This window comes from Chlamydotis macqueenii, chromosome 2, assembly GCF_036417535.1.
Source record: "Chlamydotis macqueenii isolate bChlMac1 chromosome 2, bChlMac1.mat, whole genome shotgun sequence".
Classification (NCBI taxonomy): Eukaryota; Metazoa; Chordata; class Aves; order Otidiformes; family Otididae; genus Chlamydotis; species Chlamydotis macqueenii.
Window position 1 is genome coordinate 118,815,818 of NC_141557.1, and position 17,081 is coordinate 118,832,898.

General features: G+C 37.7%; 1 protein-coding gene across 1 annotated transcript in view; it reads right to left on the reverse strand.

The window, feature by feature from the left end:
* The window catches only part of LOC104477046 (ethanolaminephosphotransferase 1-like), a 54,933-nt gene that overhangs the window by 29,867 nt on the left and 7,985 nt on the right, over positions 1-17,081 (reverse strand). Inside the window, exons 2-4 of the mRNA XM_086740783.1 lie at positions 8,723-8,791; positions 2,832-2,940; positions 688-762 (exon numbers count right to left, since the gene is read on the reverse strand). Of these exons, the coding sequence (XP_086596909.1) occupies positions 688-762; positions 2,832-2,940; positions 8,723-8,791 (253 nt within the window). The remainder of the gene's footprint in view (positions 1-687; positions 763-2,831; positions 2,941-8,722; positions 8,792-17,081) is intronic.

Genomic DNA, 17,081 nt, shown 5'->3' on the forward strand with positions numbered 1-17,081 from the left:
CTGCATCAGTTCAGGTCTATGTCTTCACACCACCGCACATCAAGATGCAATGTACCACAGTATGATATAAAAAGTAAAAACAGAATATGAAACTGAAAATGAGATATTATAGGTCTTATGGGAGAAAAACAGCAACAGGAAAGGAAAAAAAAAAGATACTTAATCTCCGTAAGAAGCTCAGGCCTGTCACCACATTCATATCATCTCTCCTGACACACGCCATAAGCACTGAAGTGCCTAACAGGTTAAAACACAATGCTACATTAATTTTCCTTTTTCTCTGCTTTGCCCTTTATTTTCCCCATCCTTGAAAGTACCCTCTGCTAATGCAAGTGGCAGGGAGCTTCTTGCAATGTCATCTTTAGGAGACAGAGATTTTTATGAAACCAAACAGCAAAGACTGCTGCTATGTAATGATTTCCATTGTTTCTCTAAAAACATTTGAATTTTCCAGAGAGGTAAGAGCAACAGTAATAGAACCTCTAATACATCATTAAGAATTGTCTTTTTTTTTTTAAAGCCTTATGGCTGGTTTTTGTTGTTGGTTTGGGTATTTTTTTCCATCTCAGAGAGAGACCAATAATTTATCCACTATCCTCTCCATGTTGATAGTGCTGAGCACTAACGAACTAGTAGATAAAACTACTTGAAGACATCAGACATATAAATTACATCACAGTACTTTACCTAAAGCGTAAGCACAAAAGGTGGTAAAAGCACTCAACAGCCACACCCAGGTGGGAACAAGTCCAGGACTGGTACCTGAAATAAATTGGGTAGTGAGCCAGGGTAACAGTGGTTAACATCAAATAAATTCATCGATACATGCATATACACATGAACAAGCTGCCACTGATTAGCCCACTACATCAAACAGATTGAAATATTTGGTTTTGACCCTAAGTGATCAGCGAGCTCTGTCAAAGAAGCAACGAGCAAGCCTGAATGTGTTTATACCATGAAGGAGAGAAGACAAGCTGGAGGGTTTTTGGCCCTGAAATAACTCTACTATTGCACAAAATAATGATACTAACTAGGCAAAAATTCCGACAGGTCACAGGAAGACTATCAACAAATTAGTTAATGTTTATGTAATATCTAAAGACAAACAAAAAGGTCATTTTGGAGCATGATCATTATTATTCGTGCTAACAGGGAGTTTACATAGCACTTCTACCACACAGATATGAACAGGAAATTTTTGTCCTTGGGCTAGGACAGATATTAGCACCCCTGTTATTTTCCTTGGAAAAAAAAGGAAAAGAAAGCTGAACTGGGCAGAACCCAGGGTTCTGTTATCGCTCAGCTGATAGCAATAACCCGCAGTTATTGTTGCTCTTTTAAAGAAATCAATTATTTTACAAAGAGCATTCTATTTAACTCAAACATAACCCAATAAGGACTACACCAGCACTAAACAACTGTATATGCAAAGCCCTCTCAGGTTTCTGGCATTTGGCACCGAACACAGGGAATACTTGCATCAGAGGTGTGTCCCTGCTGAACGGGGAGATGCCAGTACCTGAAGCAGTGCCCTGACCACCTTTCTCTCAATGCCCCTTCTTGCCACTCTGAAAGAAAAGATGGCAATTCCTGACTCCTCGCTGCAAATTTTCAAACTGTAGAATGAAAAACAGCTGTCCAGGAAATTAAGTCTTTTATTTCTGATCCTAGGTATGGGATTGATATATGATACTCAAGAAGCTCATTAGGCTGCATGAACGTTTTCAATCAATTGAGAAGTGATGGGCACTGCTCTGTGAAATCGAGAACAGGCTTGCACATAGAAATCTCAACTCTAACAGATTTAATCACCTTTTCAAAGTCTTCAAGTTCAATGTGCATCTACTGGGAATGTGTCAAGATAAAATTATCCCATTAAAAGATCGGTGCTGGATGCTCTTTTATTACAGAATTTAGTAAATATTAGCTGCATTGATAAAAACCCAAGTGTTTAAGGATGAGGCCAGATAACTACATAACATGCTGGTCTTGAAAACTTAATGCTCATACAGGATTATTTTTGAATCAAAACTGCTAACAAGCATCTCTGCTAATAGACTTGTGATAAATGTACAAACAGGTCCTGCCAAAGAGTATCTCCTGAATCTTATCACAGACATAAGAAATTAAAAGTAGAAAAAATATCCCAAATGTAATTGTTTCAGGAAATAAAAACGTTACATCTTCAACAAATTGTTTAAAGAAAAGCAAAGATATTTACATGCTTCTTACTACTTACTGCAGGCTCCAACAGCTGATCTGAGAAGTCCAGAACCGAACATGCCCTATGCTCAGGAGCAACCAGCTCCAAAAATCTTTTGACTTCACCTGTCATGAGGAGTAAATATTGACTAGGCCTTTGAAAGTCAGAATTTCAAGAGACATTTGTTTTAAAACAATTTCTTCTTTGTCTAGAAGCAGTCTTGAATGGAGTGGCTATGGAGTAATGAAGGGGAATTAACTCATTCAGGCATCAATTTAGGTATTAAGAAATGTGAAGCCAATTAAAATTTTATGAAGAACATTAGGGTGGTTTTTGGCTGTGTATTTAAATCCTGGCATACACTTTAAATAAAATTAGATACTATCATAGACTTCAAGCAGCACATGCTGAAACCCACTTTCAGTAATGAAATTAAATAAGCTTTTTCAATAAAATGACCTAAATTTATAACGCCATGTGTGAGGTCAGATCCTCCTTTATGGACATGGAGACTCACTGAAGGAGTAAGTGGAAGATTCAGGTATCTGATACCTCCATGTGTCATTCAGAAGTACGACAAAAGCAGCTCTGTAATTCTGAAAAATTACAACATAAGGATATTTACCGGAGGCAGTGTAGTCCCAGTCATAAAAAGACATTAGAAAATAATTAAATAAAATCATGACAAATCCAGAGAAGGTTAACAGGTTGGGAGCAATCCACAAAGGCACTATCTGTTAAAAAAAAAAGAAAGAAAAAAAAAACTTTTAAGAAAAAAAAAATATTTCAAATTATAAGTCCTATTTTAATTGAATATTTTACATTTTTTATCAGGAAAGGCGAAGCCTCCAAATGACATCAGCAATGTTCAGATTTGTGCATATTTTCCCATTTTCAAATTAAAATATAGTTTTCATTTCTGACATTTATTTTCAAATGGAATCCTTTTGCCTGATCTTAGTGACTGCAGTAAAAATGTAATTTAAAAATGTCATATTTCACATGTTATATACTACCCTTATTTTCCCAGCCGCCAAGGAAAGCTTCTCACGATTGTGCGTATCGCAAGATTGCAGCACCCCAGTGTGGTAACTCAGCATCCACGTGGCAGGGCTTTTTAACCATTCTATTCCAATGCTATAACACGGAAATTTCCTCTTCTTAAATATGTCAGTAATTTCCAACTCAAAATATCAACAAAATCAGACACTGTGGGCATTACTCTCTTAGATTCAGAAGATCTCCCTGTTACAAGCAGCTCCCTGCTTCTCTAGACAGTCACTTTCTGCAGGGTCTCCCTCTTCAGTGATAAATTATAAACACTCCATTAATTCACTTGACTTTGTAGAGTTCTGAAAAGGACTCTCCTTCTTCACCTAAGCCTCTAATTCTCTGTCCTATTAATTGTTCTCAGCTATTAATCCCCTATGGCTTTAAGGTATTCCTTACACTGCAATAGGGATCATTTCTGGTACCACTCTTTCCAAGCACCACAGTTTCTCCAAAATATTTTCTAAAATAGCATACACAGCTTTCTATATTATTTTTAGACAGAATATATTTGCAGAAATACTGAGTATCAACCACCACTGTCACTCAAACACAGTATGAATATATTCAAAACCTAAAAATATTGGAGGCTTATAATCAAATGCTTTGGAGTGCCTAAGGACTGAAAATGTATGTAAAGTACTTTGACATCATAAAATATTACAAAACAATACTAAAGAAAAAGAAGTTAAATAACTTCAGGTACTAATAAAAGTTTTTAAATCAAATGTTTTGTTAATTTCTTCAGAGCAGCTAGATGGACAGACAGATTAATACATTCTAATTTATAAACATCTTTACATTTCCTCTATCCTATTACTACAAGAAAAATGTGCATATAGAATGTGAATGCTTGGACTGATTAATTAGCCCAATTAGATCCTCTTTTTCTACTATAGAACAATTAATAATATTCAGGAGAAATTGTGCAACTGACAATGTACAGTGCAAACTTTCAAAAATCAGATGAAAAATCCTGAATATTTTCCATTATATGTCTTAGATGTTTTCTTTAATAACATTGGGAAAAATATTAAATCGGATAGTTGCTTTCCTTATAACCAGGATTTTACCTCTAAGCTTAAAATACTGTATGCCAGCTCTTACAATATTTAAAATACATAATGGAATGCACATAACTACTAAAAAATTTTAACGTATCTATCATTCTGAGTCTTCAAAAGCCCAATTCTAAATCCCTAAGAACAAGTGACAGCACGTGTTCCCTGAAGCTCCTTTAGAAGAAAACCTGAGGAAGAACCCTTCACTGCACAGTCCCCTCTTCTTACACTGATGGCATGCTGAGTGTGCAACAGCAGCACATCTTCTAATTTGGCTACCTGAGGATGCAGATACTTGGTAAGACAGAGGCTTGGTACGAATCACCTGCTGTGGAGTTTGTCTGATGTCTATGACCTTACATGAAATAAGAAAGACTGATGTTAAAGAAATTCTATATTGGTCTCTTTTAATCTAAAACATAGATCAAAACAATGTGTTAAAACAATCTGTGGATTAATTGTTTACGTGGATATACAGATGCCATCCAACATGCTGTTTCAAAATGTCTGAATTCTCCTGTATGATTCATAATAATTGTTGAGTATTAAATAAAGCGGGGCACCACAAATGTCTGCTTTCTAATTAGCCTCATCATTCTAAATAGTCGCAATGTAATTATTAAGTTATTACATGAAATAATTTATGGTTACACAGTGCAAACACGAAGAGGTAATTTTAACCTACTTTTTTGCCAAAATCATGTCTTTTAAGGAGGAAACCATCAAAGCAAGTTGTTATACTTGCAATCCCTTCTAGAATCACATCTAGAATTACATCACAGTCCCTAGTAGAATCACATCTGCTCTCTGTATGCTTGAACCTTTTAAAAAACTTAGTTCCACAAAATACTAACTGATTTCTGTTTTACTGGGTCTACAGTCATTCATGTGAAAAGTCTTAATAAAAACAGCAAATGTTTTAATGTATCAACAGTATTATCTAAATAATATATCAATTACTTGGATAATAAACAGTTAAGTACACAAATTCATATAAAGCTTTGCTCAAATTTGAAATATTCCTTAACTAAGGCACTTGAGAGCACTAAAATTCCACTCATTTCCAATTCTAGTGATAAAATCAAAGTTCATAAAGGCTACCGGCAGGTGTTAACTGAATTCAGTGGGGCTGGCATACACCTGTGCATCCCAGTTGGATTTCCGTCTTTTCCTCTCATTGTCCTGCACAAATGTGATTTCTCATGAATACAAATAGAGGAGGAACATTCAGTTTGTGTAGTAGCTAAGTAATACTAGCCATTATCTGTCAGAGAGCACATGATTGTGCTTTGTTATAAAATATTAATCTTAACTAAAGGCAAAAGGATGGAGCACTGAATTAAGTAAAGATGAAATATCTATAGTTGCTTAATCAGAATAATTTTAAAAATGTAGAGAAAGTTAATTGTTACTCTGCAGTTGCATAGTGGTGCTACTATAGCTTCATAAAATGCGAAAAAGCTGCCACGGACAGGAGTATCTCACAGTACTCCCGTGAGTAAGCCCATTATAGAATCCAGGAATGAAACATCACCCTTCACTTTCTGCTTTAGCACCAGATTCAACATGTTTCTGAAGCCCGTATATCCAAAAAATCACACTCAAACTGACACAGGGACATGATACAGTCAGTACATATGAAAGATGTCCTTCAAAGAGGAAAGAGAGGAAGGTAATGCTGAGGATTTCCAGGTGAATTTCTAACTTAAATGCACAAATTCTTTGCTTTCCTAGCATTCCCAGCACAGGCAAATGAGCTAGGTTATGACAACATGTTTTCAGAGCTCATAAATTCCCACATCTTCTCTAATGTCAGGCTCTTCTTAATTTCTCATAATGTAGGGAATACCTCTTACAACAAATGATAATGTCTCATAACATAGGAAACACATCTTCCAATTAATTCTGTGCTACGGAATACAGAGAAACTTGTGTTGCAGTTAGGACTAAATTGACACATGAAAAGCGAGACCCAAATCCCAAGCCTCTGTTCTCATAGTTTGTTGTTTTTTTTTTTCCTTGGCTCTGTGAATTGCAGGTTGGTCTTTTTAAGTCCTCTAGAATCTGGTAAAAAATAGTCCCTGTGGAATGTTTATTTTCACCAGATTAGAAACTAAAAGATAATTGATTCATATATGCAAATGGATGTATTAGGATGTCTGAAGTGAAATTACTTCTCCCGGTCATCAAGAAGCACACTTGTACTGCCCAATTTTGAATGAACATATTAGATGCAATGTTTCTTTGTCTTAAAAAATTCTCCCAGCTTTACTATATCTCCCTGTTGCTATGCACTGTTCTATTTAAATAGAAATAAGATTATATATTGTAAAATGTAAATTCAATATTATATTATTGATCATAGAATATTATAGTCTACAGCATGCTCATAGCCCAGTTATAATGCTTACAACAGCTACAAGCTAAAAAAAAACAAACAATGACAAGTAAATGTACTCAAAGCTTCTCCTTCTAAAAATAATACTTAATTAGATTTATTATGTTATCATTGTTTTATTTAAGCTTCAAGAGAAAAAAAATATATGTATTTTTTGTTGAACAGATGAGCAAAATTTTCTTGGACTGAGTTTGGGACAACAGTTACTGACACATCTGGTTTTGGTGTCTAGCCAGGAACAAAACCATTCTAGCAACTTCCATTCCTACTAATATTTTACAAACAGTTAAACTTTGGCCAATAAGTTGGGTGCTCCTGCAGTTCTCATTTTTATTTCTAGGAGCAACCAAGATGACTCTACTGTAAGCTCCGTTACAAACTGCCTTCCCCTCTGCAGCTGTGCACCCCCAGCTCCTCGGCAGGACTCTGATTTTACCTGGCAGTATCTTTTAACATTAGAATGACTACTTCCACAAAAGCTGAGAGCACAATAATTTCCCTTTAAATCCTTGTGATACGTCACTGAGAATTATCCTGCGACACTCTTGCACCAGAAGGCAAAGCAGAAGGTTCTTTGCTGTATCTTCAGGGTTCAAACCAAACCAAATACCAGGCAGCATCCACTCTGGTCTTTGGTTCTGTACTCAGACCTCCCAGCTTTTGAATTAGGTTTTCAGTCCTGTGCTCTGGTTTGGGTTCTCCTCCAGCAGGAAGTGAACAAAATTATGGTCACCTAAAATTTAAGGAGGTTTGAAAAATCTAAAGAGGTCAAATTTTTAATAGAATCTATCAACCTATGCTACATGAGGACAGTTGAGAATGTTGCTTTTCTTCTGGGAAAACCCTGCCACCATTAGAAGAACCTGTCTCCAAAGGAAGTTTTCTGCTGACAATACTCTCCCTTCAGTTTGACAGCAGATGAATACTCATAGATCTCCTAAACCAAAGTGCAAGTAGACAGTAAAGTCTCTGTTCATCTCCTGTGCCAGATGCGAGAGTGTTGGGGGGGGGTGCCTTTCTGCCTCATTGTTTTCCTCAATATTATGATGGGAATGAAAACAGTGTCTGAACCGAATTACTGAATTCAGTTTCACATCTTTGAATTGCTTTTCTTTCATACCATGTCTGGGGGTGGTTTTTAATTCTTAAGTGAGGTCATATAAACACTTTCATGAAATTACATTGGTGTTATAAACGAGAGATTATGGTTTTCCTGCTGTATCAGGCATAAGCAATACCTGAATTATGGAACTCAAAGATGGCAGATCCAACAGCACTCTGACCACATATACCCTTTTCTGTTTTTATAAAGGTTTGTTTTCAAGCCTGCTCCAATCTAAAGATTTCCTCTAAAGAGGCAGATGCAGAAGTTATTGCTTCTTTGAAGATCAATAAAGTTCATATTTATTTGAGATACAACCCTTTTTTTTTTTGCCAACAACAACAGCAAAACTAATTGTGAGCAGTTTTCTTTTTAAAAACTGCAAATCATAATGCATTCAAGAGATGCCATCTTCCAATCGTTATGGTGATCATGGTAACCGCTCTTATTTTCAGCTTCTTAGAGAAATGCCTAGCTCCCTCAAGCAAGTACTCCTGGGAGAAAATGAGACAGCACTTGCATAAAATCATATGCACAGCACAGAGATAAAGCCATGTTGTTGTTAGGCAGCATATGCTGCACAAAAATAAATTGTGCTAGGTAAACCCTTCAATGTCTGCAAAGCTGTTTAATAAAAGATGTAACAATGAAAGACACGGATGCCTTTTGTACAGAGATAAAAAAAAAAAAAAAACCCTTGTTTTTCTTAAAAAAGCCCCTCAAAATCCAAACATATTCACCTTAAATTTAGCTATATATCCTGTAACATTTGAGATTTTTATACTTTTATACAGATGTCTTAATTTCAGTTTTATTAATCAATATGTATTTTTAAATGAAAATACTTGTATTTAAAATAAATTCTTACATTATCACGTGATATTTTCATTAAATAAAACACTTACCTTAATAATTTTGTTCCAGATGGGCTGCATAATATACACAGATAAAGGATTTGTATCCACAGCACTGTACTGTGAGGAAAAATGCAAACATGTTAAACAAAGCACTGAACAATGCATATTTTCCATCACTGTATATCCTTCAGCATCTAAGGACAATAATTCTGAGTGTGACTGGTGTAAATTTATTTTATTCTGCTGACCATTCATACAGTTTTAATTTAATTTAAAAGCACTGACCCGGTTTGCAATTACCTTGTTAGCAACTCTACATACTAACACAAAGGTTTAGGCTGGTCAAATGGCAAACAGTTCTGTACAGTATGTAGAACAGACAGTGCATATGGAACATGGTCATGAGTGGAATATTATGTCACAGAGATACACAGCTTTTGGCATAGCAAAACAGTCCCATTTGCACTATGCTAATTAATATAAGGCAATGTTATTATAAGAATAAGCTCTAAAATAGCGCAGTTCATTACCACAATAAAATTTCCCTATTGGACAGACTTGTAAAAATACTATGTCTTTTACTAATTCCAGTAAGCATCTATCTGCATCTTTTGTAAACAAAATATTTTAGAAATCTGAGCTTATCCCAAATTGCCATTGTCTACTTTCTCCTCATAGGACAGTATCAAGTTTGATCATACCTTGAGATTGCAGAACACAGACTTGGAACAATCTGCAGAAGAACAATATTAACTAATAATACCACTCACAGCTATGTCCTTGAGCCCTGATGGGTCCACAGTGGAAGAAGTTAGTCATCATTGAGGTGGTAAATGTGTTTCCGAAATCCTTGGACTTTGAACGCACACATACGGTTTATGTTGTTAGTGCGATGCATATGATTAATGTAAAGATTCAGCTCTATCTATATACAGCATTGTCCAAATATCATGTGTGGACAATGAGAATAAGAGAAGGACGTGTTAGACCACAATTTGTTGAAGGTGTTCACCTTCAGAAGAGCTGATGACAAGAGACACTTTCATTTCACCTAACTTCAGCTAACAGGTAATTGTTCTCTCTATAGTTAATTTATTAACCTCTCTTAGCCAACTACACTTCGGATGTCATTGCGCTTTGGAAGTACATGTTTCAACTCATTAATTATAAAAGGAGCCTCGACATTTGTCTTAAACTTAGGCACCTTTTAAGTGACTGAAGTCTGGTAAGATTAATCTCAGTTTCAGTATCCCCATTCACCAAGCTTTTACACACGCACTTAACCTGCACTCACCTGAACTAAGAGCTTTTGGTGGACAAGTGCAACGGCATGAAATAATGCAGCATGCCTCAAGTTTTGAATGCATGGGCTACAACTTTTCATCTCATCTTTCTGAGGATATCAGAAACCATACTATTTAAAACATGAGATAATTCAATCATCAACAGCTTCTCTGCCAGAATAAGTACGACACAGTGCTTAGGGACATAGTTTAGTGGTGAACTTGGTAGTGTTAGATTAATGGTTGGACTTGATCTTAAGGGTCTTCTCCAATTAAATTATTTTATGATTCTATATTAAAATTCTTAAATACATTACATCAGAAAAAAAAAACATTTGCAGGTAAAACTGAAATTTTCGCTATTCTGTATGTATTTGCAGCTCCAGATACTGTATTTTATATTGTATCTTTCAAACACTGATTATTACAAGTGATTGATCATTTGATGGTCTTGCCTGCATGTAAATAACCTAGTCTGAACTGTCTGTGGGGTTTGCTTGTATTTATGCCAGAAATAACAATACTACTAAGCCACACAATACCTATGCAAACAGAACAGTCAGCTAGTACTTAAATCATGCGAGAACTATGGAAATCCTCTGAAAATGGGAGAAAATTCAAAGTACCCATTAATACTACTGAGGTTCCAGGTAATCAGGAATCAGCCCAAAGTTTCTCCAATAGCTATTGTCCATTTCCCTATCTCAACTGGTATTCAAAGACTATGTTAGGTACGTGATAACTCACTGACCAGCAAGTTCCATAAATTCAGCCATACCTGGATAAGAATACCAAAGGTCAAAATATGTGACGCTTGCTCCTGCTCCTTCTGCTTTGGCTTTCTCCTTCTCCCCTCCACCTCAATCCTTCTAAGTTGTGAAGAAAATCACAAAATCCTTCTTAAATAACAACAGAAAATGGGGGTTTCTACCCAAAATACTCACTGGCTGTCCAGAACTATTACTTGCTCTCTGGAGAAAAAAAAAAAGGAAAAAAAATCTAATTTCTTTAAAATTATTATCTTATATAGAAAATATAAGAAGTTACATAGGGATTATATAATTTCTATATTTTTCTTATCTGGAAACTATAAGAGATTACACAATTTTCCAAAATATCTCTCTTAAATAGATGTATTTTTTAAAACATAACACATAGTTTCTTGTTTGCCTGACAGTTTCCAAAGTCAAGCACCAAAAATCAGAACAGTCCTTAATTAAAAAAAAAAAAAAAAAAAAATTACAGAGAGCTTCCATCACCTAAAGACATTTCAAGACTCCTCATGCTGCACCCTGTTCATTTCTATGTCTGTGGTTGAACTGTGGTGCTCTGGGCAGGGAAAGAACATTCAGCAGATGTGCAGAAGAATGGAAATTTGCTCTTCCCTTGCCAGTAATATGTTTTAGCCAGACCAAAGGAAACACCCATGGAAAAAGCATTCTGCTAGTTTTCTGTCATGGCAAAAATAAAACTTAACAAATAAGATCTGCTGTACAGTTTAAAATTCTGCTTTGCTTTTCTTCCAAGAAGCTACTAACCTCAATGCCATGAAATCCTCAGGAGTTTAATGTTCATGGCTACGCAGAAAAGCAAATTACTGAGCAACAAGCTTACACTAAGATCAATGAACATGAAAGTGAGAGTGCACTGAATGATGTTAAAAAAAGTACAGAAGTACTATTGCTATTGTGTAATTCTGTCCTTTTCAGAAACTTATATTAAAAGGCAGAAGTAGAGGATAAGCCTGTTGGAGGTTTTTAAGTGCAAGACTGACACAAATAATAAGCACTTCTCAGCAAACTGTTTCTGCACTAGAGAAGGGTTCTTGATTGTCTTTATACAAAGAAGAAGGGCTTGGATTAATCAGAAAGCTTCTGAATACTATTTTTAAAAGAAGTTTTGATAGTTGGGAGGGAATGGCAGTAGTGAGGGAATAGGAAAAATTGGCATTAATTGACTCCACCTTACCCCCAAGTTCAAAAATGCTTCTGTTTTTTTTTAAATAACTGGTATCTCTTTGAAAGCCATCTGTTTTCTCTCTGTGTGTTGGTAATGGCTTCCAGCAGAGCTAGAAATGAGAATACAGACAGCAGACACACACATTTACTTGGGTGGCATGTGTAAGATGTGCTTTCACTCTATGTTCCTCCATCTTAATCTCCCTCCAGGCGATCCAGCACAGCTTCAAGTCTGTACTAGTCAGCTGCGTTGGAGGGAAGAGGAGAGACGAGAGGATTAAGGTGAATGGGGACGAAAGGTATAAACAGTAAGAAAAGAGCAAGGAAACAAAAGTAAATGTGAAAAACAAGAGAAAGAAAAATGAGCCAAAGCAAAGGCTTCACTACACAGAAGAGATACAACAGTTCTGGAGTAGCAGAGTGGAGCCAACCCACCCGTGGGTCAAAAGCACTCACAGTGACCAAGGTCCACACTGCTAAATACAAGACGAGCCAAACCTTGTGACTCATAGCCACACAGCTTAGAAATACCTCCCCTTACAGCAAACTGCTCACATCCACAGCTCACAGCACTTGGTGGAGGGGGTTTGGGCCTCATTATGTGGCCCTGCACACCTAATACATTATTAGCATTGAGTATGTTTCAGTTCAAGTATCTAAAACAATCTGGAGATACATTGTAACCCAGCAATACCATGTTTTCAGAGCATGGGAGTGAGAATTGTGTGTTCTGCATGTTCAAAGATCCAAATGCCCATGTTGAAAAAGTGCTGAAGGATGGTAAAAGCCAAAAAAATGGTGCATAATGCCTCCAGAATGGACTATTTCCAAACCAAAGCCTAGCTATTGTCTTGGAAAGACCTTCTGGGAAAGAAAAAAAAGAACTAGGGAGTGAGCTAACCATTAATCCAAGCAGAGAGTTGGATCTTCACTGGGCTCCCTAGCCCTCTCCAGCCTTGCACTGTGGAGGCATCCCAATAATAAAATTTTGGAATGACTACAATGAAGAGAAAAATAGCATCTTCACACAAACTTCAGAGTCAGAAGAGACAGCAAGTTGCAAGAATAATAGAATCATAGAATGGTTAGGGTTGGAAGGGACCTTTAAAGGCCATCTAGTCCAACCCCAGAGCAGGGACGCCTTCAACCAGATCAGGTTGCTCAGAGCCCCATCCAACCTGGCCTTGAATGTTTCCAGGGCTGGGGCATTCACCACCACTCTGGGCAACCTGTTCTGGTGTTCCACCATCCTCAAAGAAACAGTTGCCTTAACTGCTGGGAGATAGTTACTTTAATTAAATCTGATCCTTATGCTGACAGACTCTTCCTTTTCTGTACTTAAATTGCTTTATTCCAGGTAGCACCGAACCGTGCCATACAGTCATATCCATTCAGAGTTACAGAGTAAAGCAGTTGTGAATTGTTCACATTTGAATTGTTGGCTTCAAAATGACTCTGTAGGTTTTAATTTCATATTAGTAGCAACAAATTTGCAACTCTTCACATTTCTGCCCAGAAATCAGCAAATTTTAATTTTTCATTAACTTCATGAATCAGCACAGGATTTATTATCTCCATTGCATACACTGGAAGACTGAGGCACAGATGGGCTGTGATTCACCCTAAAAGTATACAGCAAAGAAGACAGCCACAATAGCGCTAGAGGTGTAATATTTATGAACAATTTAAGTATAAGAAATACTAGTTTATTCAAATAAAGTCTGCCCATATTAGATCAATTTTGTAATTGAGTTCACTTTTAAAAAAGGACAATAAAGAAGTCTATTAAAAATGTAAAGGCTTTCCCAGACAAACTAATGTTTGAAACAGCTATGTATCAGATAGTAACCAAGGTTTAGGTTGCAGTATATTGCAGTCCTGTGATCCGTCTAACATTTCTTGTGAAGTTAGATACCTGTTATGGAAGGATACACTAGCTGTTCTCACACAGAAAAGATGAGAATCATCTAACCATGATGTAAGGACTTAGATGAAAAACATAAATATTGTGATAACTGCCCTCTTCCTGTAAGCAAATTCAGCCAGATCAGACACAGGTATGGAAGAGCCCCATACCTGTATGCATGTGGTGATGTTCTAACTACTCAATAGTCCTGCAGCTTGGAGAAACTCCTCTTAAGTCAAGTGTTCATTGTATTTACGTTACCCATGTGAAACAAATCTCTATCTATTAGTGAGCAACACCTGGCAAAAGAGCAAATGATGGATAAGGGTGAGAACATGTGAGGACGTTACTACAAGATAACCAAGTGTTTGCCTCACGATGTACCACAGCAGTTGTACCTGCTGTGCGTGTTGTTACCACATAATGAATATTCGATGGATTGAGGTAACCTCTGCCTAAATGTAAAAGGATAAGGTACTTTGTATTTTCCGTGGGAGAAACACCAAAAATGAGAGCAGCTGAAACGCAGTAAGTTTCCCCCACACCTTATTCCACGTAAGTTTCCTTGTTCCATCACTCTAAAACCGGTTCAAAGTGTTACAAAACTTTTTACCGTTATCAAAGTTTTAAATGAGCTTTGAACCTGTAGTTATTTACATCTGTTCAAAATGAATGAAAAGTGGGAGGGGTGTGAACAAACAATTTCCTCCTCCTCCTAAATTAACTTTTCATTAAGATAGTAGGAGACAACCTAAACCAGCTGAGAATCAATCCATCACATTCGAAATAGGCAAAATTATGGTCTTTGAACAAGTGATCTATTGAAAATAACAACTTGTTGTTGTTTGCAATATTTGCATGATGGCCACCTGGACAAGGCTTGCAATGCAAGCTTCTTGTTGTTTGCCCTACACTTACACGCAGGCACCTACATCTTGGATGGAAAATTTTGAGGGATCTGCTGATGGAAAAGCTTTGAAAAAAAATGATGTTCCACAGTGTATCTTTAAAAGAAAATAAAGTGATGAGATTTTACTATCTGCCACGTACAACTCAGCTATCCCTCCAAGGGCCAGCACAGCACAGGTGGCCCCTTCCTTGGGTGGCCATGGGCAAAGACTCCTGGGTGCTGAGGGCAGCAGCTGGGTCCCAGCCCTGGTCCCTAGAAGCTTTCGGCTGAACCTCTGCTGGTGGGACAGGACAGGCTGCCAGGGCCTGCCCTGCTGCCCTGGGGCCCCCAGTGCCCCCAGTCATCATGGCATCCTGACAGCTACCAATACCTTCCTACGGCTTCTTTTATTGCATCTCCTCTCCGATTATGCAATTTCACAGCTGTGTTTTGCTACTGACACGAAAGGGGATGGGAAGAATGTCAATGGCTCAGGCAAGGAATATTCTCTTTTGCATTACATAAGGTTTTTTTGTGGTTTTGAAGGCTGTAAAATGACCCTCCCAATTCAGGGCACGAACCAGTCGCTATTTAAGAGAGCTCAGTGGGAACTCTCCCTTCTGGGCAAGTTATTTCATACTTATGCAACATGAACTTTCCTTCTGGGATATCTTACACTTCTGGAACTATATAAAAATTAAAGAAAATACTCAAATACTGACACATCTGGTAACAATTTTCCATCCACCTTTTGGACTCGTAGAATTCATTAAACACGTGGCTTTTAATTCTACTTTAGATATGTTTTTACAGGTTTGTAGATGTTACGGGACACAGTCTTAACAAAAGCTCCACAAAGGGAAAGAAGAGAAGTACACTATAAAACAACAACAGAGCTATGCAACATTGTAGATGCCAAATGAATACCAAATGTTCAGCCATTTAAAAGTGCTGATGTATTCCAAAACACAATTGTGCTAGTTCTAATAATAAAATTACTTTAGGATGTATCATCATTTAGTTAATTATTCATAAATAATGGCTTGGATCTTGTATTTCCTGTTGTTTAAATAGTTTGGACTAGCCTGCCTTTTCCCCCAGTCCATATATCTACATTTTGATTAAGTCACTGACACGCAAGTCCAGGAGTTATAAGCCCCTCAGACATCTAGGGCTGGAATATATAACACATGAGTAGAAACCAAAGAATAGGGTTTGCAACCTAGCCTGGAAAAGAGTCGATGGTGGTGGGCATGTAATTGCATCCTCAGATACAAACGCTTGTCTCTTTTGGGGTCTGAGGTTGTGGACTCTATTACCTGACGGTTGTGCTGTCTGTGCCACGGCTGCAGGTGGCTGCGCTGCAAGGGAAGAGCCTGCTTGAGTTTGGCTCCTGAGCTGTTCTCTCCTCCCTGAGTTTGCCTCCTTCAGTTCCATTAGCCTGTGCATACCTATGGCTAAGAAATACGGTTAAATTTTCCTTCCATCTTAAACTATTCCCGGTAAAATACTCAAAATCCAATATGATGTTTTGGACAACTCAACAATTCTGGCTGGTATTACTAAGTCGCTAGGAAGTGATTATTACGTAAATTGCTGTTCTGTTAGTGCTTCTTTGTAGACATAAACACATCATTCATACCTCCTCATTTTCAGGAATCCTGACACACGCATTGGGCCACATGCCACATCCTGTCACTTAATGGAGCTATGTGTGAACCCATGTCTGTGAGGTCATGAGGCACGTGGAGTTGTGGGTTGGGACAGGCTGCTCTCAGGGAATCATGCCTGCTAGTGGCACATTCCCTTGCCTGCAGAGAGGTGTCATTACCTCAAGATCACAGAATCATGTGTTAGGATCACAGGATAATTCAGGTCAGAAGGGACCTCAGCAAGTCTCTTGTCCTACCTCCTTCTCAAAATAGGATCAGCCATGAGCTTGGGGCTTTACTCAGTTGGATATCAAAAAGCTCCAAGTATGGTGACCGCACAACCTCCCTGGGCAGCTTGTGGCACTGCCTCACTGAGTTCCTGGAGAAAATGTTCTCCTTATATCCAGCGTGAAGGTGTCCTATGCCTGTTGTCTCTTGTCTTCCCACTATGCACCATTATAAGGAGCCAGGCTCCATCTTCTCAAGGACCTCCCCATAGGTACTGGGGGGCTGCTGCTAGGTGCCCCTGAAGATGCCTCATCTCAGGCCAAACAAGCCCCAGTCCCTCAGGCACTCCTCACAGGATAAGTGCTCCAGCCCCAACTACCCTGGTGGCCTCGGCTGAACTTGCTCCAGTCTGTTTATGTCTTTCTTGCACTGAGGACCCAAAACTGGACTCTATTCTAGATGAAGCCTGCTAAAGGGGGATAATTACCTCC